Source organism: Lepus europaeus, chromosome 6 (assembly GCF_033115175.1).
Source record: "Lepus europaeus isolate LE1 chromosome 6, mLepTim1.pri, whole genome shotgun sequence".
NCBI lineage: Eukaryota > Metazoa > Chordata > Mammalia > Lagomorpha > Leporidae > Lepus > Lepus europaeus.
Window position 1 is genome coordinate 65063263 of NC_084832.1, and position 27282 is coordinate 65090544.

The 27282-nt window shown below is 47.5% G+C and overlaps 1 protein-coding gene across 1 annotated transcript in view; it reads left to right on the forward strand.

The window, feature by feature from the left end:
• The first annotated feature begins 2190 nt into the window (after positions 1 to 2190).
• FAM124A (family with sequence similarity 124 member A) overlaps positions 2191 to 27282 on the forward strand; it is a 74336-nt gene continuing 49244 nt past the window's right edge. Inside the window, exons 1-2 of the mRNA XM_062195345.1 lie at positions 2191 to 2255; positions 13089 to 13120. Coding sequence (XP_062051329.1) covers positions 2191 to 2255; positions 13089 to 13120 — 97 coding nt within the window. The remainder of the gene's footprint in view (positions 2256 to 13088; positions 13121 to 27282) is intronic.

The following is a 27282-nucleotide window of genomic DNA, read 5'->3' on the forward strand; positions in this document are numbered from 1 at the left end:
TTATATACAGAAGATCGATTCAGTATATACTAAGTAAAGATTTCATCGGTTTGCACCCACACAAAAACACAAAGTGTAAAAATACTGTTTTAGTACTAGTTATAGCATCACTTCACATTGGACAACACATTAAGGACAGACCCCACATGAGACGAAAGTACACAGTGACTCCTGTTGTTGACTTAACAATTTAACACTCTTGTTTATGGCGTCAGTAATCTCCCTAGGCTCTAGTCATGAGTTGCCAAGGTTATGGAAGCCTTTAGGGTTCGCCGACTTCGATCTTATTCCGACAGGGTCACAGTCAAATTTAAAAAAAGAACTTTAAAAAATACTACATATACATAATAGGGATATATAATACTATATATAAGCTAATAATAAATAATGAAAATAATAATATAAATAACAGTGTAATAAATAATACTATGCATACATAATCTATTGTGTAGTCACCCCTCTGGCTCCATGAGGGCAGGAATCTCATTTGTATATGCAGAGTTCACCTCTTGTTTGACAATGAATGAGCTGACAAACTTGAATGGCAGTTAATGACAATATGCAATGCATCACCCACAATGTCCCATGCCCTGTTTGGGAGTTTTCTTTTAGAAATCAGTGCGTGGAGTAGGGAAGGGGGTGTCCTTTAGGAACCACTCCTTTCCTTCAGCCAGTGAGCACCAATTGGGTGTCACACATCCACTTCTGTCCTGAGTGCAAGCAAAGTTACACTCAGTAGGAAGCCCAGTTGAGACTTGGGGTTGGCATATTTACCTGCGTTTCTTCTAGACTCTTCGGTTGCCTCTCTATTCTTCTCTTGTCCTTGGAGTGCTCTTTTGTGTCACTTATTTAACATAAGAATCAGAAAGAAGTGAGACTTGGATAAGTAGGAAGGAAGAGCAGACAAGGTAGAGAAGGACAAAGACACCGTATTCCTCTTCACGGTGGCACTTGTCACCCAGGGTGGCACTGCTTTGCACACTGAGGTTGAGAATGCGGTTAGCTCCTGCTTGCAGTGTCATGACAGCTGCCTGTGATCCGTGCTCGGGGTGTACAAGGACCCTGGCTAAGTGTTTTACATATGTGACTCACTGAACTCACAACAGATGCGGAAATTAAGACCCAAAGAGGTGAATTTGCCTTAGAAGAGAGTAAGGCTTCAGCAGGGCGGCCAGAATGAGACCCAAGCTGCTCAGGCCACCTTTGCCTCCACCCCCCTCACCAAGAGGGAGGAGGGGAGGGGAGGCCTCTGCAGCGATCAGGAGCTCACGCTGCGCAGCTGAGGGGGTCCTAGGCAAGCATCCGTAATTCCTCTTGCTGCAACATCTCCTGAAGGCAGGTGCATCCCCTGCGCTTTAAACTATTTGTTGAAGAAATGGTGTAAAACAGCCAGAGTGCATGACAGCATTGTGAACTGGCAAGCTGGGGAGCCAGTTAGACCTGTGCTGAGAAAGGCGACAATGAATTCAGCCTTGGCTGTTCCGAACAAGCTTTCAGAAAACATCCAGGTGTTGGAACTGGTCCCAACTGGGGAACATTCCCGCCTCCCGGGTGCTGTCGGGTATTTCTTCCGGCTGCTGGCCTCAAGGCAATCCCCAAGGCAATCCCCGGGACTCCGGGTTCGCAGACTCTGGGCCCAGGGAAGAGCGCAGATCCCCTGTGTGCGCTTACACAGCCACGTCCCATACGCGGTCACAGACTCGCACCGGCCCTTCTCTCTGCACGTGCAGAGGTGTTGCAAATGTAAAGACACACCGCACTCTTAGCACTCCACAGAGAGGCAGGCGACCGCACACATGTCGCCCACTCCCGCACGCACTGCACACAAGCCTGCGAAACACGACGGCTCACACACGCGCGCGCGCGCACACGCCCACACTCTCGTGCACACACACCCGTGCACGCGCGCACATCCTCGTGTAGTTGTACCCGGTGCACACGCCCCGCGCGCCCGCGCACACAGCCGGTGCACACCCGCGCGCACTGCCGGGAGCCGAGGGGCGGCGCGGCCGGGAGAGGGCGCGGCGAGGGTGACGGCAGCCGGCGTCCGAGTGGTTTCCCGGAGCCGGGCTGCGAGAAGCTCCGAGGGAGCCGGGCGGACTGGGGTCGCGCTGGCCTGGGAGGCCTGGAGAGATCGCGCCCCGGGTCACGCCCGGGACCCGCGAGCGGAGCGCGGCCGGGCCGTGCGCCATGGACCCAAAGGCGGGCGGCGGCGAGGAGGATGACTGCGCGGACTCGGGCGCCGAGACCGGAGGGTGAGCCGCGCGGGGCCCGGCGGTGGGCGGGGGCGCGCTCCGAGTTGCGCGGCGGCTCCTAGGGGCAGGGAACCCTCCTGATCCCGGCTGTGGAGCCGGAGCTGCTGCGGCCGGACCAGACGCGCACGGGTCTTCCCCTCTTGCCGGGACCCCTCCCGAGCCGTCCCGTGGGGGCCAGAACCACGTGTCTGGTCCTGGCGCGGGCCCCCAGCCCCGGGGGAGGGAAGTGGAAGGACTCGAGGATCCGTGTAGTCCCACCGCAGCCCCTCTTGCCGGGCCGTTGTCACGTGAGTGCCAGGCCGAAGCACTGCCCCTTAGCACCGGTGGAAAGAAGCGATGCTCTTGCACTTGTTTCAGCCTTGCGCGGGTCCGTCCTCTAGGAGTCTAGCCCTGGGGTTGGGAAGGCAGGAAAAGCAGGGTGGGACGCCCGGCACCCAAAAGTCATGCAGAAGTCCACCAGGAAGATGGCATTTCCCATTTCGTGTCTTCATTGGGGGACTTTATCCTGCGCTGGCCAGGCCGCCTCCAGCCCCCATGGAACTCAGCTGCCAGCGCACCTGTCCGGGCCGGGGTGGGGAGTGCCGCGATGTAGCCCTGCTCATTGGAGGAAGTGTTCTGTTCGCTTTCTTGGACTCAAACAATTAGTTCAGGCTTTGGGGAACTAATTAGTCCTTTCCCAGTAACACTGTTTTCCTGCGTGGAATAAAGACCAAATATCTTTAAGGAGATGAAAGTGCTTGCCATGGCTTCCACCCGGCCGCTATCTCTGGAGGGCTTTCCTGTGCAGAGTCAGCTCGCAGCCAGGAGGCGGAACTGACCCCGGAGGAAAGGGTGGCTTTTCCTTTCTGGAGTGACCCTGGGGGAGGGCGAGAGCTGCCCGGACTACGGAAAGCCTCGTTCCTGGAAAGCCTGGGAGGTTTTGGGCTTGGCCACTCTGTGAGGGCAGGAAGGGAGTCCCGACTCAGAGGGGTCGGCCTAACCCCCATTTAGGCTCCGCACCTGGGGCCTCCTGCCTCTCAACCCCAGCCCCCACTGGCACTCCCAGCTCAGACAGGATTTCACATTGTCCCGGCAATGGGCTTTGCCCTGTTATCCAAATTTGGGATCATTCATAGTCCACTGCAGAAACCAATTGTAACCCAGGGGGGTAACCTGATTCCAAATACTGAACTCCCTTTGCATTTCTCCACACTTTGTATGTGGTATTTATCAACTTTAATTGAAGCTCCTTGGCAATTTTTTCCTGCCTGTAGTTAACTGGACCATGAAGAGAAGAAACAAAGCAAAATTAACCAGCTCTTTTATGGCTGGGTTAAGTAAACTGTCCACTAGGCCATTCATATTCAGTTTGCAGAGTTTATCTAAGACTGATATTTTTTCTAAGGGCTCTGTTTTGGAGAAAGGAAAGGGAGCCCTGACCCAGGGGGTGACATCACCCCGGGGTTCCAGGCACCAGCTCAACAGCTGCCAAGGCTCCTGGAGGGGCTCCCCAGGCATGCTGACTCCAGGATGTCCGTTCTGTGCTTCTGTCACTAGGCTGTGTATTCATAAACAGACTGAATTGTCTAAGGAGTTCTGATTGCATTGCTGGCATCTTTAAGCTAAAGGTGGAATGGTATGCGTTTAAATAAAATAGATTTGGTGTATGCTTCTTAGTCTTATATTTGCCTTGTAGTCCTACATCCCTTGAATTTTTGTTTAACTGGCAAAAAAAAAAAAAAAGTCATTCAGGGTTTCCCTGCTTTCTGGAGCTTGTTGCCTCTGCCCCCCATCATCCAGCTTTTGTATGGTTTGCTACCTATTGTGATTACATAGAAAGCACAAAGAAAACAGTGAATGTTTGCTATATGAGGCGAATCTGATCTCTCCTTCAGAAACTTTTATGCTTCCATCATCTATAAAGTGCACAGACACTAGCGTGGCCTAAACCCCAACATTGTAGACTCCCTCCTTCTCTCTTGGGCCTTGCTTCTCACCCGGTTCTTTGCACTTTGTGCCTAGCCACACCCAACTCTTTTTTCTGTTTCCTTGCCTTTGTCCGGCCATCCAGGTATGCCCTTTCCACCTGGCACACCTGTGTCCAACAGGTGTAACTCTAACTGTGCTCTTCTTTCAAGACTCAGCTCAAGTGATGCCTCTGTTAAGGCAGTGCCCTTTAATTTGGGAATCCATGAGCTGTTTCAAGTTGTGTGCAAAATGATGTGCTTTGTGAGGTTTTTTAAGTGAGAAGAGAACTGACTTTTCTTTTTTTTAAAAGCATATTCTCAAAGGAGCCTGTGATCTTTTCCAAACCAGGTTGAGGCAGGGGATAAGGCACTTTATTTTCCATATGTGGTTGAGGTCTTGAGAGACATCCAAGTAAAAATGATGAGTCAGCAGTTGGGTCTGGCACCAGCTGGAGATCAGAGATCTGCATGATGACCATGCGTTTGGGACCTGTCTACCTAAAAATGACCATTGAGGCCCTGGGAGAGGTTAAAGCAATGCAAAGTAACAGCAAACACTTTGCATTTGCTGTGTGCCAGGTACTGTTCAGAGACTCGTTGACGGCCGGCACCATGGCTCAACAGGCTAATCCTCCGCCTTGTGACACCGGCACACCAGGTTCTAGTGCCGGTTGGGGTGCCAGATTCTATCCCGGTTGCCCCTCTTCCAGGCCAGCTCTCTGCTATGGCCCGAGAAGGCAGTGGAGGATGGCCCAAGTCCTTGGGCCCTGCACCCGCATGGGAGACCAGGAGAAGCACCTGGCTCCTGGCTTTGGATCAGCGCGATGCGCTGGCCGCAACGGCCATTGGAGGGTGAACCAACGGCAAAAAGGAAGACCTTTCTCTCTGTCTCTTTCTCTCTCACTATCCACTCTGCCTGTCAAAAATAAATAAATAAAAAATTAAAAAAAAATTAAAAAAGACCTTTCTCTCTGTCTCTCTCTCTCTCACTGTCCACTCTGCCTGTCCAAAAAAAAAAAAAAGTCAAAAAAAAAAAAAAAAAAAGGCCGGCACCATGGCTCAACAGGCTAATCCTCTGCCTAGCGGTGCCGGCTCACCAGGTTCTAGTCCCGGTCAGGGCGCCAGATTCTGTCCCGGTTGCCCCTCTTCCAGGCCAGCTCTCTGCTATGGCCCGGGAGTGCAGTGGAGGATGGCCCAAGTGCTTGGGCCCTGCACCCCATGGGAGATCAGGAGAAGCACCTGGCTCCTGGCTTCGGATAGGCGTGGTGCACCGGTGGTCATTGGAGGGTGAACCAACAGCAAAAAGGAAGACCTTTCTCTCTGTCTCTCTCTCTCACTGTCCACTCTGCCTGTCAAAAAAAAAAAAAAAAGTCAGAGACTCGTTGAATCCTTCAACAACTCTGTGCAGCCTCAAGGAGCTGCAGCACTGAAATGTCAGGTAAGGAACACGAGCTGGTGAAGGAGCCTGGGAATGAGTAGGCACGCAGTCAAGGCCGAAGGTGATATCGCTGAAGCCTTTGAGTCTTTGAGAAAGGAAGGCGCAATCAGCTGTGCCACTGAGAAACTAATTGAGGAGTGCGAAGTGTCTTTTTTTAAATGGTGGGAATGAGGTGAAGGCAGAGTGGTACCTGACAGTGGGGTGGTGGAGGCAGAAGCCAGATCGGAGAAGAGAGATGAAGAGGAGGGTGAGGGAAGGATTTCCTAAACATCGGACTGATGGGCAGGCAGTGCTGGTAGGAAGGAGTCTGTTAAAAGGGAAAGGATAGAGATAGAGGGGAAAAGATGGTAGTCTGTACAGTCAGCCTTTGGGAAAGGTGAGAGCAGGTGGACTTGAGATTGCCTGTGGATGGATCAGCTTTGGCTAGGAGGACAGGCAGCTCCCTTCCCACAGCAGGGAGAGGGAAGGGAAGCCGGGGTTTCCACTGGGGCTCAATGCAGCACTTTCCCATCCCCAGCCCAGGAGAATAGAGATCTGAAATCATTGTTTAGGGGCACTGAGTGAGAGCCAGTGAGATTAGTGATTAGGAGCCCACCTGGCTGTTCGCCTGCAGGAGTGCTCAGCTGCCCAGAGTCAGGCCTAGAGAGCATGCAGGGAGTTGGGATAATCCAGGATTGGGGGTGGAGCGATCGTTGGGGGGAGGGTGAACAGAGCACTGGAGCAAGGGAGTTCAGGACATTGCTGAAACTGATGACTGGTCTCCTTATCTATCAGACCGAAGAGATGGTTCTGAGGCATTTTATGGGTCTCACTGCCAGTGAGCAGACTATGTTGGGCCCTTTGAAAGCTATGATTACAAGGGCCAACCTGCTGCTGTCCACACTGTGGCTCCTCCACTGGGGAATCGTGGGATTTTGAGCTGGTTCCTTAAGCTCTCAGTGCCCTCAGCTGAAGACATTGGCACCCACCTCACAGGCTTGTGGTGAGGAGTCCATGAGCCTCTAGAACTGTACGTGGCGTAAGTTAACCCTCGGCCCATTGCCATTTCTCACGGCACCATTGTTATTGCTGCAAAAAACCCTCCAAATGATAAACTTAAGGTTTCATTCTACAATAAAGATGGTGAAATCAAGACCATAGGTCCTTTATATCCCTCATGTTACATGCTCCGATGCCTTTATTTTATTTTTTTAAAGAATTGACTACAATGTGTGGCATTTAGCACTCAAGCTTTTTTTTTTAAAGATGTTATTTATTTATAAATAAATAACAGAGTTACGCAGAGAGAAGGAGAGGCAGAGAGAGAGAGAGGTCTTCCATCCATTGGTTCACTCCCCAATTGGCCATAACTGCCGGAGCTGCGCCAATCTGAAGCCAGGAGCCCGGAGCTTCTTCCGGGCCTCCCATGCGGGTGCAGGGGCCCAAGGACTTGGGCCATCTTCTGCTGCTTTCTCAGGCCATAGCAGAGAGCTGGATCGGAAGTGGAGCAGCCGGGGTCCTGAACCGGTGCCCACATGGGACTCCGGCACTGCAGGTGGTGGCTCCACCCCCTATGCCACAGCCCTGGCTCCGCTGTGATGCCTGTAAATGCCATAGGCAGTTGGATGTTCATTTGGAACGTCCTACCGACTGTAGGGCATGCCTCAGTACTGGAAGTAGTATTATGTCATGGATGGTGAAATGGAGCCCGGGGGTGCGTGGCTTGTGAGTGGCCTGAAAGGAAGTGCCAGTCTCCAGCATGCTTCCCAACTGGTGACATTGTGTCCCCATCCCCCGCCATGGAGCCATGTGCGCTGTATATCATTCTGCTTTTCTACTCAGTTTCTTTTGCTTGAAACGCTGCCTTTGCTGTTGGGCCACCTACTACAAGCCACAGCTAAAAGCTAGCACGTGCTGTGTGCCGAGGGAGGGTCATCTTGAAACTCCCACCTCCTAAATCTACTTGAAAGCAAGATTGTGCAGCTTTGGACTTTCTGTTAGAAAAAAAAACTGGCAAGTGGGCTGCCGAGGGTGATAAATTAGCTGCAGAGACAGAATCCTTTAACAGAGGGGCAGGCGGCTCCTCGTGACCCCAAAGACAAGCCAGAGCTTTATAATGACGGCAGCACTAGTGAGGTGGCCCAGGTTTGGCCTCTAAGCCACTCTTTCCAGTGTGAGCAACCTTGATGGGTTGTTTCAATTCAATAGTTTGGTCTGGCATTAATGGACTTGCACTTCTGCATCAGCTGTCGCTGAGCTTCTGCCTTGCCCAGGGTCGTACCATGTCCTCTGTCTTTGTGTGAAATCCAGCTGGTATTTCACCACGGCCTACGAAATCCCAAACAATTCATGGCCTAGATTTAAATAAGCGAATGGGAAAGAATAATGGACTAACTTTTAAAATAGAACTTTTTTTTCTTAAGGTCAGAGAGGGAATCCTGGGTAGAAGACAAGATGATCGATTAGTGCTGTATTATCTTTGTGTTCAAGGTGGAGCTGGTTACCCCTGCATTACCAGGCATTCAGCTCAATGCAGTTAACAGAAGAGGCCCTTGAGGCCTTGGGCTGGCATTTTACAGAAACATCAAAACCATTCTGACAGAAATGCCAAGATCGATTCTTAGGCCATGATTTTCTTGGGAAAGAGAATTCAGGAAAGTATTCATTTTATATATGAAAGCACTTCCAAATGTTTGTGGGAAAATGGAATTAAAATATTTATTTTAGTGTAAAAATACCTGAGTGTCAGAAACTTCATAGAAAAATGTATATTATGAAAAATGTATATCATGAAAAAACTGCCTGGCCTTCAAAAATGATTTGCACCAAAATAAACTTTTTTTTTCTGAAAAACCTTTTATTTAAGAAATATAAACTTCAGGCCGGCGCCGTGGCTCAACAGGCTAATCCTCCGCCTTGCGGCGCCGGCACACCGGGTTCTAGTCCCGGTCGGGGCACCGATCCTGTCCCGGTTGCCCCTCTTCCAGGCCAGCTCTCTGCTGTGGCCAGGGAGTGCAGGGGAGGATGGCCCAAGTGCTTGGGCTCTACACCCCATGGGAGACCAGGAGAAGCACCTGGCTCCTGCCATTAGAACAGCGCGGTGCGCCGGCCGCAGCGCGCCTACCACGGCGGCCATTAGAGGGTGAACCAACGGCAAAGGAAGACCTTTCTCTCTGTCTCTCTCTCTCTCTCACTGTCCACTCTGCCTGTCAAAAATAAAAAAAAAAAAAGAAATATAAACTTCATACATTTCATAATTACAACTTTAGGAGCATGGTGACTCTTCTCACCGTACTGGCCCTCCTGCCCACACTCCCACTGTCTTCTTCCTCCCTCTCCTAGTCCCATTCTTATTTTTTAACTAAGATCTATTTTAAATTAACTTTATACACATATGATAAACTCTATGTTAAGAGTTCAACAAATAGAATGGGGGGGTGCCTTTTCCTCAACAATTAAGAAAAGGGCTGTTCAAAGTCATTGCTTCTCAAAGTTAAACTTCTCTCTCTTTTTTTATAAAAGATTTATTTATTTGAAAGAGTTACAGAGAGAGGAGAGGCAGAGAGAGAGAAAGAGAGAGAGGTCTTCCATCCGCTGGTTCCCTCCCCAATTGGCTGCAATGGCCGGAGCTGCGCCAATCTGGATCCAAAGCCAGGAGCCAGGAGCTTCTTCCGGGATTCCCACGCGGGTTCAGGGGCCCAAAGACTTGGGCCATCTTCTACTGCTTTCCCAGGCTATAGCAGAGAGCTGGATCGGAAGAGGAGCAACTGGGACTCGAACTGGTGCCCATAGGGGATGCTGGCGCTTCAGGCCAAGGTGTTAACCCGCTGCACCACAGCGCCGGCCCCCAAAGTTCTCTTTTAATTCCTTTTAGTCATGAACTTTTTGAGGCTCCCTGTGTGCATCAGGTGTGTTAAAACATATACTTGCATTATTCTGCTCATCTATATCATGTGTCCAAAATTTTTTCATCCTAAAATTCCCGAATTCACCTTCAGTGCATCATTCTGGCAGGGTTGATGTCTTATGCAGCCAGCCAGGTAAATTCTTTCTTTTTTTTTTTGACAGGCAGAGTGGACAATGAGAGAGAGAGACAGAGAGAAAGGTCTTCCTTTGCCGTTGGTTCACCCTCCAATGGCTGCCGCGGCCAGCGCACTGCGGCCAGCGCACTGCGCTGATCCGATGGCAGGAGCCAGGTGCTTCTCCTGGTCTCCCATGGGGTGCAGGGCCCAAGCGCTTGGGCCATCCTCCCCTGCACTCCCGGGCCATAGCAGAGAGCTGGCCTGGAAGAGGGGCAACTGGGACAGAATCTGGCGCCCCGACCGGGACTAGAACCCAGTGTGCTGGCGCCGCAAGGCAGAGGATTAGCCTGTTGAGCCACGGCACCGGCCTAGGTAAATTCTTATCATGTGAGATCAATAAACAAAGCTCTAGGTAGGTACCAACTGCTGTTCTTCCCACTCTAAGAAAGCTGGCACGTGTAGACTTCTCCAGAGAATCCTGATCAAGTACCTGATTGTATCTGGTTGTTTTCTGAAATTGTTTGAACCTATTTGTGCACAAAATTGTTTCAAGCTTAACAGTTTGTCTTTTGCACAGTTCCCGGTAAATGATCCTTTAGGGTTATTTGGAATCTATGTTAAGAGCTAGAAAAGTAGGGCCAGTGCTGTAGCGTAGCAGGTAAAGCCGCTGCCTGCAGTGCCAGCATCCCATTTGGGCACCGATTGGAGTCCTGGCTGTTCCACTTCTGATCCAGCTCTCTGCTATGGCCTGGGAAAGCAGTGGAGGATGGCCCAAGTGCTTGGGCCCCTGCACCTACATGGGAGACCTGGAAGAAGCTTCTTGCTCCTGGCTTCAGATCAGTGCAGCTCTAGCTGTTGCGGCGAATTGGAGAGTGAACCAGTGGATGGAAGACCTCTCTCTCTCTCTCTGTGCCTCTTCTCTATCTGTGTAACTCTGACTTTCAAATAAATAAATAAATCTTTTTCTAAAAAAAAAAAAGAGCTAGAAAAGTGTTCATACCTTGACTCAGTCTAAATTCTTAGTGATGATAATTTTTTCTAAGGACAAGAGAAGAACGGAAAGCTATATTCGTAACATCTCATTGCCATGTGCTTTGTAAAAGTGAGCAATCAGGACCTATCATATAGCCAAACAGAGGGAAATGGTTGAATACATTACAGTGCATTATTTCATCTAAAATGATAATTGCAGAATCTAGGTGGCAGCATGGTACAATGGCGTGCAGTGAAAAGATCAGCTCCAAGCAAAGTACAGAAACTTCCGATCAGAGGGGGAGAGGCATGTGAGATTTTAGGTGACCCTTCTGGCCGTTTGATTTCTGTTTTGATGGCGAACAGGGTTGGAAGTTGGGCTGCAGAGCTGGGCAGAGACCATCTGTCCTGGAGAGAGCGGTTTGTGTTTTCAGCTAGTGAGCTTGAATTTCATCCAGAGAGAGAGAGAGAGAGAGAAGGAGAGAGAGGGAGAGACATGATCAGATTTGTGCTTTGCAAAGATTGGCTGCTGTGTGGAGAAGGAATCGGAGCAGGACGAGTGTGACTGCTGAAGACCGACCAGTTGGCAGGCCTCGCCGAGGCAGGGCCTTTAGTCTGGAGAGACAGGGACTGAATGGTGGAGGGGTGTCAGTTACGCTAGCGCCTGTCCTAAAATACTCCTGTTGCACTGTAAGACTCTGGAGCGATGTTTCCCATGTAAATTTCATCCTGCATACAACTCCATCTGCATGCAGATCTTTAAAATGTACGCATATGTGAACCCCATCTGCTTCAGGCGTATTTGGAAAGCCCTCGCTGAAAACACTGGCACATTTCTAATAATGAGAGAAATAGTAATGTTGCAGATTCTTAGTGCATGTTGTCTTCGAATAGTCATGACATGTCTGTAAAACCTGGCCATCTTCAAATGATCATATTGTCATGGCATTGTTTTGCTATTCATCTCCCACAGGGAATGATGGGGGAGCATTCCCTGCATTTATATATAGTTACATATCCAAGTACTATCCCAATGTCTGTTTATATCTTGCCTGGTTCTACAAGGAATTTAATGTACCAGTGCTGGCATTGCTGTCTTCCCCATGTCACCACACCCCAGCCAAGCCACCTCCCTGCCAGCATCTTCCTCACCACCCTCATTATCACTCCTCACCTCCTGATCCTCTTACAACTAGTATCACTTCAGTTTCCTAATGAGCAAAACAAAACAAAAATCCCATTTTATATATATACATATATATGTAAATGAGCTTGCAATATATCAAGGAATGTGCACATGTTAGTAGTAGCTGTTATTCTTTCCGGTTTTACAATTCAAGAATTCTATGGCTACTAAAGGGTTTCATACTAAAATATGAAAAAGCGAAAACCACATGCTGTCTTTCTTCCATTTTACTCCTCTCCTAATAAATCCGGGTACCGTCTTGTCTGGGGAATGCAGGTTATTTTAACTAACAAAAGGTAAGCTTCTTCGGGTTTTTTTGAAAAGAGGCTTCTCACATGTGCTTTTTTAATGCGGTAAGAAGCTCAATGGACTGAAAATTGGGTGATTCAAGAAAGGCAGCATGAGACTAAGAAGTTTGTATCTGTAAAATTAAACATAATTAAGCAGTTTATTTGCATAACTGCGTCCCCTAACTACCAAGTCAGAATTAGATCGAGTTAGATCCCTGTGGGCCTAAGTGATTAATTTCCTACTGGGAATGACTTTGGGACACTGGGGGGAGAAAATACAGGGCTCCATGGTGAATTCATTGCCAGAGAGGGCCTCCTAAGCCACACAGGCAGGGCAGGCGCTCAGCAGGGGTGCAGCAGGGCAGCTCCGTGGCCGGATTCCAGTTCTCACAGCGGCTGGGCGCCGGCAGCTGAGTGTCAGCATGGAAACCCAATGGGTCCTTTCTCCCGGCCTTCACCCTGCCTCTCCCCTTTCCCTATCACAGCCCACATCCTGTTCCTCCTGTCCTTGTGCCTCTGTGTTTCCTGCTGCTCAGCCGTGCCTTGAACTCGGAGGCCTTCGTGGGCCACGGTTCTCTCTCACAGGCGTGCCCTGCTTATGTCAGCAAAGAAACATCTCCCCGCGGTGCGGTGCCAGTGTCTGGAGGGTGCCCGTCTGCACAGGCTTAGTCTTCGGAGGAGCCATGGATCTGCCGAGGCGCGTAAACAACCATACAGAAATTTGCCACCAAACTCAGATGGCCGAGGACCACCTGACTCCCATCAGGGGGTTCGTAGAGCCCACGTGAGCCCCTGATTTCTAAAATGCCTTTGAAGTTCTGCCTGCCCATTCGGACATGACTTGACTTTGCACAAAATGAGCCTCAGCTTTTAATTTGTGATATTCTGTTACCAGTTACATGCTACTTCCCACTGACCATTCCAAAGTCTAGCTTGAGTAAATCACTTAGATGAAGAAGGATGGTGACCATGCTACTAACAATGAGGTCTTGTGTTTCAGGTCCGACTACAGCCACCTGTCCTCCACCAGCAGTAAGTATCTGTTAAATGTCCTGTCGCATGTCTTAACAGATCCCCACCCCCACCCAGGGCTGTGTCCCACGGAGGCCACCCATGTCGACACCCCTTCATAGTAAGAATCACCAAAGGTATCCTTGCCAAAGGATGTGACACGGGATGCATTCACTCTGGCAGTGGAAGCTTTTCTGAGAATGATTGTCCCTTGATTTCGGGACTAGAGGGACCACTTCTTTCCCCCAGGGAAATCCTGCTGGAAGGATGTGGCCCAGGCTTCCTCAGCTGCTCCCAGATGCTTCTAGGAACACCTGCTCTGAAGAACCTGGGATGACTCATTCATTGAGCTTTGCAAACACCTGCTGCCCACAGGCCGACAGGAAGCTCAGGCCCTGGAGCTGCCCAGTGCTCCTGCTCATCTGTGGGTTGGTGTTGCCCTTTTACTTCTGCAAATAGCATTCCCTCCCCCAAATGGCGGGAACATCCATCCCTGCCAACACCCTGCGAAGTGTGTCCATAGCAATACTGACACAGGGAATTTAGCTGTCATTTCTCGACTTCAATGCAGCTCAAAGGGCTGCAGACAGTTTCCTCTGTCCAGCTCCCCTTATCCGGGCTTCCTGCCTTATGGGTGGTTCCTAGATTCATCCAGTAACCCCTAAGTACTGTGGCTTCCCTTTCTGCAGTTTCAGTTACCCAGGATTCAAAAATGTTGGAAAATTCCAGAAATAAGCAATTTCCAGATTTTAGATAGGGTGATAAAGTCATCCTCTGTCCCGTTCCGTCCCGCCTGGGACATGAAACTCCCGTTGTCCTAGGTAGGTCCCTTAGTAGCCGTCTCAGTTGTCAGATCAACTGCCAGGTAGCGCAGTGCTTGTGTTCAGTGCCCCTTATTTTACCTAATAATGGCCCCAAAGCACGAGCATCCTGATACCACAGTTTATTACATTATATCGTTATAATTGTTCTATTTTATTGTTATTGTTAGTATCTTACTGCATCTACTTTATAAGTTACACTTTATCATAGAAATGTTTTTATATGATTAAATGTAGATTACAGTGTTCAGTACTGAGGTTGTATACATCCGTTGGGGGACTCGGACAACATCCCCCTGGGATAAGGGACACTACTGTCTATGGTTAAAACAATGATTGCTGGGGGTGGGCACGGTGGCATAGTGAGTTAAGCTGCCACTTAGGATGCCCACATTCCATGCTGAAGTGCCAGTTCGAGTCCCAGCTACTCTATTCCCAACCTAGCTTCATTTTAATGTACCAGGAAAGCAGCAGATGAAGGCAATGGTGACGGCCGAAGGACTTGGGGAGTTCCTCCCACTCCCATGGGATACCCAGAGTTCCTGGATCCTGGATCCAGCCTAGCTTAGCCTGGCTGTTGTGGGCATTTGGGGGATGAACCAGTGCATGGAAAATCTCTCCCTCTCTTTCTGCCCCCCCCCCATTTCTGTGTGTGTTTTTCTACATCTTTATCACTCTGACTTTCAAATGATAAATACATGTTAAAAAAAAGTTTATGAAGCACCCTGAACATTAATAAGCTGCCTATATTTGATATTAAAATAAAGTAGAGGCTGGCACCGCAGCTCAATAGGCTAATCCTCCGCCTGCAGCGCCAGCACCCCGGATTCTAGTCCCTGTTGGGGCACCGGTTCTGTCCCAGCTGCTCCTCTTCCAGGCCAGCTCTCTGCTGTGGCCCGGAAAGGCAGGGGAGGATGGCCCAACTGCTTGGGCCCTGCACCGGCGTGGGAGACCAGGAGGAAGCACCTGGCTCCTGGCTTTGGATTGGCGCAGCGCACCCACCGGCTGTAGCAGCCATTTGGGGGGTGAACCAATGGAAGGAAGACCTTTCTCTCTGTCTCTCTCCACAACTCTGCCTGGCAAAAAAAAAAAAAAAAGAAAGTAGAAGCAAGTAAGTCTTTATGGGGAATTCTGTTCCACATCTAGAAAAGATTTATAGTGATTAAAATCACGTGAATGTCCAAAGCCATTCAGACTGCTGAACACTGACTTTAACAAAAAATAACCTTCTTACAGTAAAGTCTGGATTTTGTGAATCAGTAAATACTGACTTGTTTTTGCCCTTTGCAACTCTCCTGTTAAACTCTCAGTTCTAACTCAGTCCCAAATGCAGGAGCCCTTAATTGGATTATTCTGTTGACTGAGGCCCCGGCTTGGCTCCCCTCTGTAACAGGAGACTGGGGGAAGCTGCAGACCTGGAATTGTCATTGAGTGTCAAATTATATTTAGTTATTAGTGTAACTGCAGTGAGCAATTTCTGAGCGTTCAGCTACCTGGAGACCCCCCCCCCCCCATGCCCCTTAGTTTATTAAGAACCATTAGTAATAATGAGAATAGTGCTCGGGTGACTGACGCGTACTCCCTGAAGCTCTGCATTCCTGAAATCACAGACAGCTCCTCGAACCGCGTCTCTCTGTGCCGCCGTCCTCATTCCATTCCGCTTCGCCCAGAGGCCACATTTCTTGAAGAATGATTTCTCTAACACACTCGCCTGAAGCCTTCGTTCATTTTGCAACTGTCAGATCTGTCCTCTGGGGTCACAACGAAGCACCTCTCCCATCCGTGAGACCGGTAATTTGGTTTGGGACGGCTTTCTCTCCATTATTTTAATTGTGGTCTCCAAGTTAGCATTGCTCATGGTGCAGCTGGGATCGATACTCTGTTATTGCTCTTCCTTTTCCCTTCAAATAGGTGGTGGGTCCCACCTCGGCCTCCAGCGATGGGCCTCTTGGTGAGGAGTGTATTCCTCTCTCAGTTAGGAAGTGTAGCTGGCTACATAAATAGACAGATGATGATTAACCAAGCGGGAATTTGTTTTCCTCTAACATAAAAAAAAAATATGTTTTTTAAGTCCAGAAGAAGCAGTGCAGTGTAGAAGATCCTCTAGTCGTTCGGCTGAGCCGTTCTTGGCTTTTGTCTTCCATCCTCGAGGTTGTCTCAGATTTACAATATGGCTTCCTCCATCACCACCATCACATCATTGTTCTCAGCAGGAAGAAGGAACAGGAAGTACCTGGTGACTAAGCTATTTTCACTTTTTAAGGTGTTTTTCCACAGATTCTACCCAGGAATGTCTTTATCCCTGTTGGCCAGATCTTGGTCATGTGTTTATCCCTGGCTACAAGGGCATCTGGGAAATGCTTTCTGTGGCTCCACTCCAACACCCCCATGGTTCTGTTAATGAGGAAGAAAGAGGAGGGGGTCCTGCTGGGCCTCTGGGGTACCTGCCTGGTGCACCTCTCCTCCCAGCCAGGGACAGAGACCCCAGCCCCACCACACTCGGGAGAGGTACCTTGAGCAGTCAGTGAAAGAAAAAAAAAAAAATGCAGCCAATAAATGCATCTGGCCTTGAAAGCAGGGGTGGAAACATCCCGTGGCAAAACCACGTGGCCCAGCCAAGGCAGCCGGCCCTCGGCAGAAGGACGCCTCTGTACCCCTGCTAACCTGTGGGTCTCACTGTGACATTAAGGAACGGTATTTGCCCAAGTAGATGATGAAGCTAGCCTTTCGCTGCCAGCTGGGGCACCACGCTCAGAGCTGGCTGCTCGGTGCGGTGTTCAGCCCGAGTGGTTCCGTTTCAGGTCGGCCTGCTGCTGCAGGGGCCCTGTGCCGCGACCTCTGTGCAACCAGCAGGACCCAGGGCTGCCCTCCAGCTGCCTTGGCCCGGCCCCCTCATTGTCATTCTGCTGCCGTCCTCAGCCTGCCTCCACTGCACGGCTCCCTTCTGACCATTCCTGACTCTGGGTCGGGAGTCACTCCTCCACCGGCTTCTCGGCGCTCATGTCTGCCCCTCTGCACATCCGTGCCTGTGTTCACAGGCGTGCTTGCGCTTCCCCTGTGGCAGCCTGAGCGTCCACCTTGCTGCGCCTTTGTCTGCAGCTGGGTTTTCATCCCAGGGGAACTGTCCCGAGCGCTCCCTCCGGGGAGCACCAGTCACCCTGCGTAGCCACCATGTTTCCTCTCTGAGCACAGGGCCGCCTCCTCCTGCGGCTCATCCCCAAGGGTAAGGTACAAGAACAGTGTGGCAATGGTCAGGTGCACTGTTCTAGGCCCGCTTCCACCACCACAAACTCACTGTGTGCTCTTGGGCCAGTCGCTTACCCTCTCTGGGCCTTGTTTCCTCTGTAGAACAAGGCGGTTGGGCTGGATGACCTCTGAGGATGCTTCCGGAAGGTCCCGGATGCACGGATGTGCTTGCCTTACAAATCTTTTGAAAAGAGAGAAAGGGAGAACCTGTGTCTTTTCTCTCTGCTCTTTCGTTGACCCAAAAGAAAAATGCAGACGACGAGACAGCCTCTCCGGTGGCCTCCAGGGTCAACCTGGAAGCCAGGGCGGCTCAGAGTCCACGCCAGCCTCTCTGGACTGAGAGCGTCCTGTCGGCCACGGCCACGGGGAGAGCCTGGGGTGAGAGGCCACTGCTGCTTTCTAAAGGAGCAGGCCCGGGGCACAGGAGGACACTGGGTAGCCGGGTCACCTTCCCTTGACCCCTGTGATCCCGGAAGCACTTCTGTGGCGTGTCCTCTGCCGCCGGCTGACTGTGGGAGCAGGGGCTCGTGGGCTTCTTTGATGGCCGGCTGGGTTTCAGTTGGGTGAATGTCTTCTCTCTGCAGTGGGTGCCTCCTTGCCCTTTTTAGCCTGACAGGCCAGGTAGTCTGTCTCCCGAAAAATGCCACACCTGTTGGCACACAGGAGACCTTGGATCAACCAGACTGCTTTCTGCAGAAGATACATTTAATTTAGACTCAGAATTTTAGTTCGCTATTCCAGAGGTCTGGAAATCTGCTTAGAAGATCATTAAGCCACTACGTACGATTTGCATCCTTGAGTGATTTCAATAAAAGGGGAGAGATTTCTAAACAGGATAAAAGAAAAACAATAATTATGCCAGGGAAAAAAAGTCTACCATGCCGAGTAATGCTAATGACATCCCCATCATGTGTGATTGAGTATTTCCATCCAATTAATTATAATCATACTTAGAAAATTACTCTTAGGAAGTGCTGGGAGTTGCAAAGTTATGTTTTTCGGAGAGGATATTTAGCCCCAAGAAAAAGTGCCAACAGGAAATGATCACCGAGTGAACTCCTTGTCTCTTTCAGATTATCCTGTAGAACTCTCTCCTTGCTGTGCTAATTTTGGCCCTAAAAGAGACTTCCTTCTCAAAGCTTGGGACAGTCATGAACACCACCGGGTACCTTACACGCAGGCTGGGATGGCGGGAATGCCCGGCAGCTTAGTGTCGTTCTGGGTGGCCATGGGACTGCCTTCACTGCCCCTCCTCCCACTGCCGGTAGACGCGAGCAGCAAGACTCCTCCCACTCTGGAGTAGGGCACCGGAGAGTGCACAGAACAAAGTCTTAGACCTGGTAGAACTGAAATTGGGCAGATGCTAATGGTCATTGTCCTTCAGTCAGCACCTGAAAGTAGAGGCCCTTATAGAGCCCCGTGGCCCCAGTCAACCAGATTTTTATCACAGCCAGCATGACCTGTGGTTGTTTGCAGCAGCCTTGGGACGCAAACCCACCTCAGCAGCAGGCAGCCCAAAGCAAGTGGGCTTTGGCCCTACCCTAGGCAGGGCTGATCTTGGGAGCTGTGGGCTCTGTGTTCCAAAATTGCAACATTGGCAACCACAGGATTGCTCATTCAGTACCTAAGTAGCAGAAGATGCAGAGAGTAATTGGCTGGAGGACAGACAGATTGGCTGGTGTCAAGTCGATGCACAGAAACCTGGGGTGAGCACTGTAAGGGTGCACATGTCCCTGCTGGACTTTGCACGAGTGTGAAGAGCTGCACCCAGTGGGGCTCCAGGCCAATGCTCCCATAGCCTCCTCCAGGTGCCCTGTGATCCTGGAGCCTGCCCCACAGGTTGCTGCACAGACCCATCCCCCCAGTGCTGCAGCCATCAACTGCTATGGAGGAGGAAACAGGGAAACAAGACTATGCATCCAACTAGAATGACAGCCAAAAATAACCGACTGAACAGACAGGGGAAGACACATTCTCAGCAAAGTAACTTCTTTCCCACTAAAGTCTGTCATTAAAAGTGACAGAACCAGTTAATCTGACAGATGCACAAATCCCAGTGTAGGGGCACTGGCAGTCTGAAAAAGCAAGGCAATGTGATGCCCCCAGAGGAACACAATAATGCTCCAGGAAGAGACCTCAGAGAAAAGGGGACTGCTGAAACCCCTGACAAAGAATTCAAAAGAATGACTGTAAGGACACTCAAACAGGGGAACACAGACAGGCAGGTGAATGAAATCGGGAAAGCAATGCATGCTACTAATAACAAAATCATGAAAGAGATAGAGATCTCTCTGAAGAACGCAATGCGCCAAATAACAGATAAAGTTGAAAGCCTCAACAACAGACTAGACCAAGCAAAGTTAAGAATATCTGAAGTTGAAGGCAGATCCTTTAGTTATTTATTTATTTTTACAGAGTTAGACAGTGAGAGAGAGAGAGAGAGACAGAGAGAAAGGTCTTCCTTCCGTTGGTTCACACCCCAAATGGCCACTATGGCCGGCGCACTGTGCCGATCCAAAGCCAGGAGCCAGGTGCTTCCTCCTGGTATCCCATGCATGTGCAGGGCTCAAGGACTTGGGCCATCCTCCACTGGAAGGCAGATCTTTTGAAATATTCCAGTCAGATAGACCCCCAGACTCCCCAGTCCCCCAGAAGAGAAAATGAATAGTGAAATCTCCTCCAAGACCTTTGGTACCCCATTAAACAAATAGATGAATCATGGGAAGTCCTGGAGGCAAAGAGAGGAATAGATGCCTATAAAACCTGTTCAGGGACTGGTTTCGGACACAGTGATTGAGATGCTGCTTGGATGCTTGCTGTTCACACCAGAGTGCCTGGGTTTGAGTCCTGGTTCCTCTTATGATTCCAGCTTCCTGCCCGTGCACAGCCCCTGGAAGGAAGCAGATGATGGCTCAAATACCTGCGTCCCTGTCGTGCATGTGGGAGACCCAGACTGAGTTCTGGGTTCATGACATTGGCTTGGCCCTGGCCATGGCAAGCATTTATAAGCCAATCAATGGAAGATCTCTGTTGATCTCTGTCTTCCAAATATAAAATAATTATTTAATTAAAAAAATACTGGTTCTTACTGTATCAAGGGTAGTGTGCTATCAGTATGAACCCTTTTAGAAAACAAAACCTAGTCAATGACTTAATAGCTGAAAACATTCCTGATCTAGAAAAGATATGAACATTTAGATACAGAGGCCCCTAGGCCCCCAAATAGACATAACCAGAAAATAGCCTCGCTGTGATACATCATAAAGTCTCAAAAGTGCAACACAAAGAGGGAATTCTAAAATGTGCAAGAGAAAAGCACCAGGTCATTTTTAAAGAAACCCTCATTAGATTTACAGCAGATTTTTCAAGAGAAACCTTACGGGCCAAAGGGAATGGAATGATAAATAAATTTGTATCAGGAACAACCTTGCATGTAAATACACTAAATCCTCCCAGAAACAGATTAAAACTGGCCAAATGAATAAAAAAAAGTACCCAACTGTATGCTACCTACCAGAAACTCAGTTCACCTGTAAAGACACATGCAGACCGAGAATGAAAGTATAGAAAAGATATTCCATGCAAACAGAAACCAAAAATGAACAGGAGTAGCTATGCTTATGTCAGACAAAATAGACTTTAAGACAAAAACTGTGACGAGACAAAGAAGTCATAATTGATGCTGAGAGTGTCAATTCAGCAAGAAGATTTAACAGTTGTAACTATATACACCCCTAATGTTAGTGAATGCAATTTAAAAATTATCAGATCTAAAGGAAGTAATAAGCTTCAATACCACAATAGTGAGGGATTTCAGCAACCCACTTACACCAATGGACAGGTCATCCAGGTTAAAAAAAAAAACACACAAAGATATGTCAGAGTTAAGCTGCCTTATAGACCAGTGACCTAACAGACATTTACAGAACATTTTATTCAACAGCTGCAGAATGCACATTCTTTTCATCAGAAACTAGAACATTTTCTAGAATAGACCAACTATTAGATAATGAAACAGCTCTCAACAAATTAAAAAGTAATCAAAATCGCATCATGTATTGTTTTTCTGACCACATTAGAATAAAACTAGAAATTAACAGCAAAAGAAAGTCTAAAAAGTATGCAAATACATGGAGACTGAACCACATGCTCCTAAATGAACAGCAAATTATAGCAGAAATCAAAAGGGAAATTTAAAAACACTTTGAAACCAATAAATTGGAAACACAGTATACTAAAACTTGTGGGATACAGCAAAAGTAGTATAAAGAGAGAAGTCTATAGCAGTAAGTGCCTCCAGAAAAAAAATAAACAACTAAACCATGTATCTCAAAGGCCTTAAAAAAGAAAGAATAAAGCAAATCCAAAGTTAGTATATTGAAAGAAATAAAGATCAGAGCAGAGGAAAATGAAATAAAAACTAAAAAACAAAAAAGATAAATGAAGTTGTTTTTTGAAAAGATAAAATTAAAAAAAACTTCCAGATAAACTAAGAAAAAAGAAAAGTCAGTAAAAGGAGAGATGAAAAAGAAGATACTATAACTGATATCACAGAAACACTAAACATCACCAGGAATTATTATAAACAAATATGTGGCAACAAATTGGAAAACCTAGAAGAAATGGGTAAATTTCTGGATACATGTAACTTAACCACAATTGAACCATGATGACATAGAAAACCTGAACAGATCAATGATAAATAATGAGATTGCAGTAGTAATAAAAAGTATCCCAACAAAGAAAAGCCAAGGACCACAGCCAAATTCCTCCAACTTTTAAGAAAGAACTAACACCAATTATCCTCATACTATTCCAAAAATCTGAACCGGAGGAAACCCTTTCAAACTCATTCTACAAAGTGATCGTTACCTTGATTGCAAAACCAGTGGAGGACACAACCCAAAAAAGGAGAATATAGGCTAATGGATGTGGATGCAAAAATCCCAGTAAAATGCCAGCAAATGGGATCTAACAAAACATGAAAAAAAATCATTCATCATGACCAAGTGGGATTTATGCCAGAGGTGCAGGAATGGTTGGGAATACACAACTCAGTAAGTGTGGTACCTCACCTCAACAGAATGTGCATCTCTATAGCTGCAGAAAAGCATTTGATAGAGCTCAATAGTGATTCCTGATAAAAACAAAACAAAACAAAACAAAAACACCTTGAACAGGGGCCAGCACAGTGGTGTAGCAGGTAAAGCCGCTGCCTGCAGTGCCAGCATCCCAAATGGGCACTGGTTCTAGTCCCGGCTGCTCCTCTTCTGATCCAGCTCTCTGCTATGGCCTGGAAAAGCAGTGGAAGATGGCCCAAGTGCTTGGGCCTCTGCATCTGAGTGGGAGATCTGGAAGAAGCTCCTGGCTCCTGGCTTCAGATCAGCGCAGCTCTGGCTGTTGTGGCCTACCAGGGAGTGAACCAGTGGATGGAAGACCTTTCTCTCTTTCTCTGCCTCTCCTTCTCTCTCTGTGTGACTCTGATTTTCAAATAAGTAAATAAATCTTAAAAAAAAAAAGAAAAAGAAAAGTCTTGAACAACTTATGTATAGAAGGAACATACTTCAGCATAATAAAGTCTATAAATGACAAATCCACAACCAACATCATATTAAAGAGGAAAAAGCTGAAAGTATTTCTTCTAAAATCTGGCACTAAATATGTTTACTGCACTGCTTTTATTCAATTTGGACCATTAGCCATAATCACTAGGCAAGAGAAAGTAATAAAAGGCATACAAATAGGAAAGGAGGAAGTCAAATTTCTTCTGTTTGCACATGACACAGTTTTATAGAGAGATACACCTCCAAGAGAGGTTAGAACTAATAATGAACCCAGTAAATTCACAGGATACAAAAATCAACACACAAAAATCCCCTTCATTTTTATATGCCAATAACAAACTGACAAAAAACTTATAAGAGTAGTTCCATTCATAATAGCTATTTTAAAAAAACAAAATACCTTGAAATAAATTCAAGGATGTAAAAGTCCTCTACAAGGAAAATTACTAAACACTAATGAAAGAAATTGAAAAAAGCACAAATAAGGGGATGCCCTCTTGTGTTCATGGATTAGGACAATGAATTATTGTTAAAATGTCTATATTACCCAAAGCAATTTATAGGTTCAGTGTAATCTCCATCAAAATATCAATGACATTCTAGACAGAATTAGACAAAACTATCCTAAAATTTATATGGAAGCACCAAAAAACCCAAATAATTGAAACTGTTTTGAACAAAAAGAACAAAGGTGGAAACATCACAAGATTTCAAGACTGGGGATGGTGCTGTGGCTTAGAAGGTTAAGCCTCCACCTGCAGTGTTGGCATCCCATATGGGTGCTGGTTCAAGTCCTGGCTGCTCCACTTCCAATCCAGCTCCTTGCTAATGCACCTGGGAAAGAAGCAGAAGGTGAACCAGGTACTTGGGCTCATGCACCCATGTAGGAGATCCAGAAGAGGCTCCTGGCTCCTGGCTTCTGCCTGGCCCAGCCCCGGCTGCTGTGGCCATTTGGGGAGTAAACCAGTGGCTGGAAGATTCATTCTCTCTCTCTCTCTCTCTCTCCCTCTCCCTCTCCTTCTCCTTCTCCTTCTCCCTCTTTTCTCTTTCTCTGCCTTTCAAAGAAATAAAGATTCTAAGACTTAGTAAATAGCTGGTGCCACAGCTCAATAGGCTAATCCTCCGCCTGCAGCGCCGGCACACCGGGTTCTAGTCCCGGTCGGGGCGCCAGATCTGTCCCAGTTGCTCCTCTTCCAGCCCAGCTCTCTGCTGTGGCCCGGGAGTGCCGTGGAGGATGGCCCAAGTGCTTGGGCCCTGCATCCACATGGGAAACCAGGAGAAGCACCTGGCTCCAAGGCTTCAGATCAGCATGGTACGCCGGCCACAGCACGCTGGCTGCAGCGGCCATTGTGGGGTGAACCAACGGAAAAAGGAAGACCTTTCTCTCTGTCTCTCTCTCTCTCACTGTCCACTCTGCCTGTCAAAAAAAATAAAAAATAAAAAGACTTTGTAAAGGGCTACTGTGACCAAAACACCATGGTATATGGCCATAAAAACAATCACATAGACCAATGGAACAGAATAGAGATCCCCAAAATTAATTCACACATCTACAGTCAACTGATGTTAGACAAAGGAGCCAAAAACATACATTGTAGAAGGACATCCTCAATAAGTGGTACTGGGATAGTGTAATACAGAAGATTGAAACTTGACCTCTCCCCGCAATTCTTACACTATAAAAAAGTCAACTGAAAATGGATCAAAGACATAAACATAAGACCTGAAACTAATAAATTATTAGAGGAAAACAGAGGAAACATTCCAAGACATTAGCATAGGCAGTGATTTTTTTTAATAAGACCCCAAAGGCACAAGCACCCAAAAGTAGAAAAAGGACAAATGGGATTATATCAAACCAAGAAGCTTCTGCACAGGAAAAGAAACAATCAACAAGTGAAAAGACAACTAATAGAAAGGGAAGGGGCCAGCGCTGTGGCGCAGCGGGTTAATGCCCTATCCTGAAGCACTGGCATCCTATATGGGTGCTGGTTCTAGTCCCAGTTGCTCCTCTTCCGGTCCAGCTCTCTGCTATGGCCTGAGATAGCAGTGGAGGATGGCCCAAGTCCTTGGGCCCCTGTACCTGCATGGGAGGCCCAGAAGAAGCTTCTGGCTCCTGGCTTTGGATTGGCACAGTTTTTGCCATTGTGGCCAATTGGGGAGTGAACTATCAGATGGCCTCTCTCACTCTGCCTCTCATCTCTCTATGTAACTCTGACTTTCAAATAAATAAATATATCTTTTAAAAAAAGGAAGAAAATATTTGCATCTCACAAAGAACTAATCTTCGGAATATATAAGAAACAAAAACTCAAGTAAAAAAAAAAGAATGAGGATCTGATTAGTCATTTCTCAGAAGAAGACATACAAATGGTCAACAAATACATGAAAAAACTTGCTCAATATCCCTGGCCATTATAGAAATGTAAATCAGAGCCGCAATGAGGTATCATCTCACTCCAGTTAGAATGGTTATTATCAAAAACACAAACAGTAACAAATGCTGATAAGGTGGGAATGCAAATTAGTGTGGCCATTATGGTAAAGATAGTATAGGGGTTCCTCAAAAAAAGTAAAAATAGATCTCCATGGCCCAGCTATCCCATTTGTGGGAATAAACCCAAAGGAAATAAAATCAGCATGTAGAAGAGATACCTGAACTCCCGTGTTCACTGCAGCACCATTCACAACGGCCAAGAAATGGAATCAACCCAGGTGTTCCCTGATGAGTGAACAGAGAAAGTGTTACATATGTGCAATAGGCTAGTCTTCAGCTATAAAAGAGAATGAAATTCTGACACTTGCCACAAAATTGATGGAACTGGCAATCATTATGTTAAGTGGAATAAGCCAGTCACAGAAAGACAAATACCATATATTTTTTCTCACGTGGAAGTTTGAAGAAAATAGTTGCTCTGAACTTAGAGTAGTGATTACTAGAGGTTGGGAAGGGTGGGGGTGAGAAGAGAGAGGATTGGATAATGGGTATCAAAACACAGTGAGATAGAAGAGTTCTAGCATTCCACGACGTGATGGGGTGACTGTGTTCACAATAATGTGTTTGTTGTATGCTGTATAAAGAACTGGAGGAGTGGAGCCGGTAGGCTCCAAGCACAAAGGAGACATAAGAAAATGAGAAAGGTGGTTGTAAATTTTGAATGGATCATGCTATGTATACATATATATAAAACACTGCATTCCATAAAAATGTACAAAATTGCATATCAAAAATGTTTAATTTTAATAAAAGGAAATGCAGAATCCCAGGCCCCACCCTGGATCTCCCGAGGTGCTGGGTTCTGTACAGACTGAAAGTGTGAGGAGCCCTGAGCTGACCCACCTCCCCCTCTAAGCAAAACTGCGCTGAAGTCATCCATGATGGATGTGGTTCCTCTGCAGTCATTACATGTGGATTCTGATGTTTAATGGTATAATCCATAGGCTCTAGAATCCATATGACAAATCATTTTTCCCTTGATAAAAATTTAAATTATTTTATTAGTAACTTAAAAGAAATGGCTGCGTTCCTCCATGCAGTGTGGTTCTTCATGAAACACAGATGGTGTTTGGGGATGTTTTAAGAGGCAGGGGCAGCGGCACTTGTAGGACGGTGGACGTAGCAAGTGAAACCTCTGAGATGAATGAAGCTACCGAAGCTGCAAGCGTGCGTGCATTTAGAGTGTTACTCGGTGATGTGGGGCCTTTATTTTCAGAGTCTTCCAAATGGGAGCCTGAAAAGTGAGACCATGTTTCTGTTGACAGTTTGATAAGAAAAATGCAATAACAAAGATATGCATCAGGAAATTGAAGTGTGAGGACGGTATACCACATGGGCAGGTCCTTTGATCCTTTGCTACACTGACATCCGCTTCCCCCAAAAAATGTGGTATAGTCCTGGCTGCTCAGATAAGTTTTCATTGTGCTACCGCAGCGTCACAGAGGCTGTCGATTTCTATGCAGGATATGAGAGAAAAATGGAGGCGACTTCTCATGACAGTCTTTCCCCTGAGAAGCTGCGGGGACACACCAGGGACATCTGGTTCCCTGGGGCTGTGAGGCTGTAATGGACAAAACAAAGGGGGCAGCCAGCACTACACCTGCCTGTGATGTGCACCTGCTGCTTTTCTCAATGACAAAATGAGTTGTAATGCTCAAAGCATCCATAGTAATTATAGATGCATGAGAAAATACAAATTAGCAAAGAAGACAAAAACTCACAATCCAGTCATCCAGAAACAACTAGTTTTCATAGTTTGCCTTTATTGATTTTTTTCTGAGCATCTATATTTCTTTTTTCTTTTTAAATGTTTATTTATTTTAAAGTCAGAGCTACAGAGAGAGAGAGAGAGAGAGAGAGAGAGAGAGAGATCAATCCTCCATCCGCTGGTTCACTTCCAAGTGGCTGTAACTGCCAAAGCCAGGAGCCAGGAGCTTCATCCAGGTCTCCCACGTGGGTGACAGAGGCCCAGACAGTTGAGTCATCTTCCATTGCTTTTTCCCAGGCCACCAATAGGGAGCTGGATGGGAAGTGGAGCAGCCCAGACTCTTGACT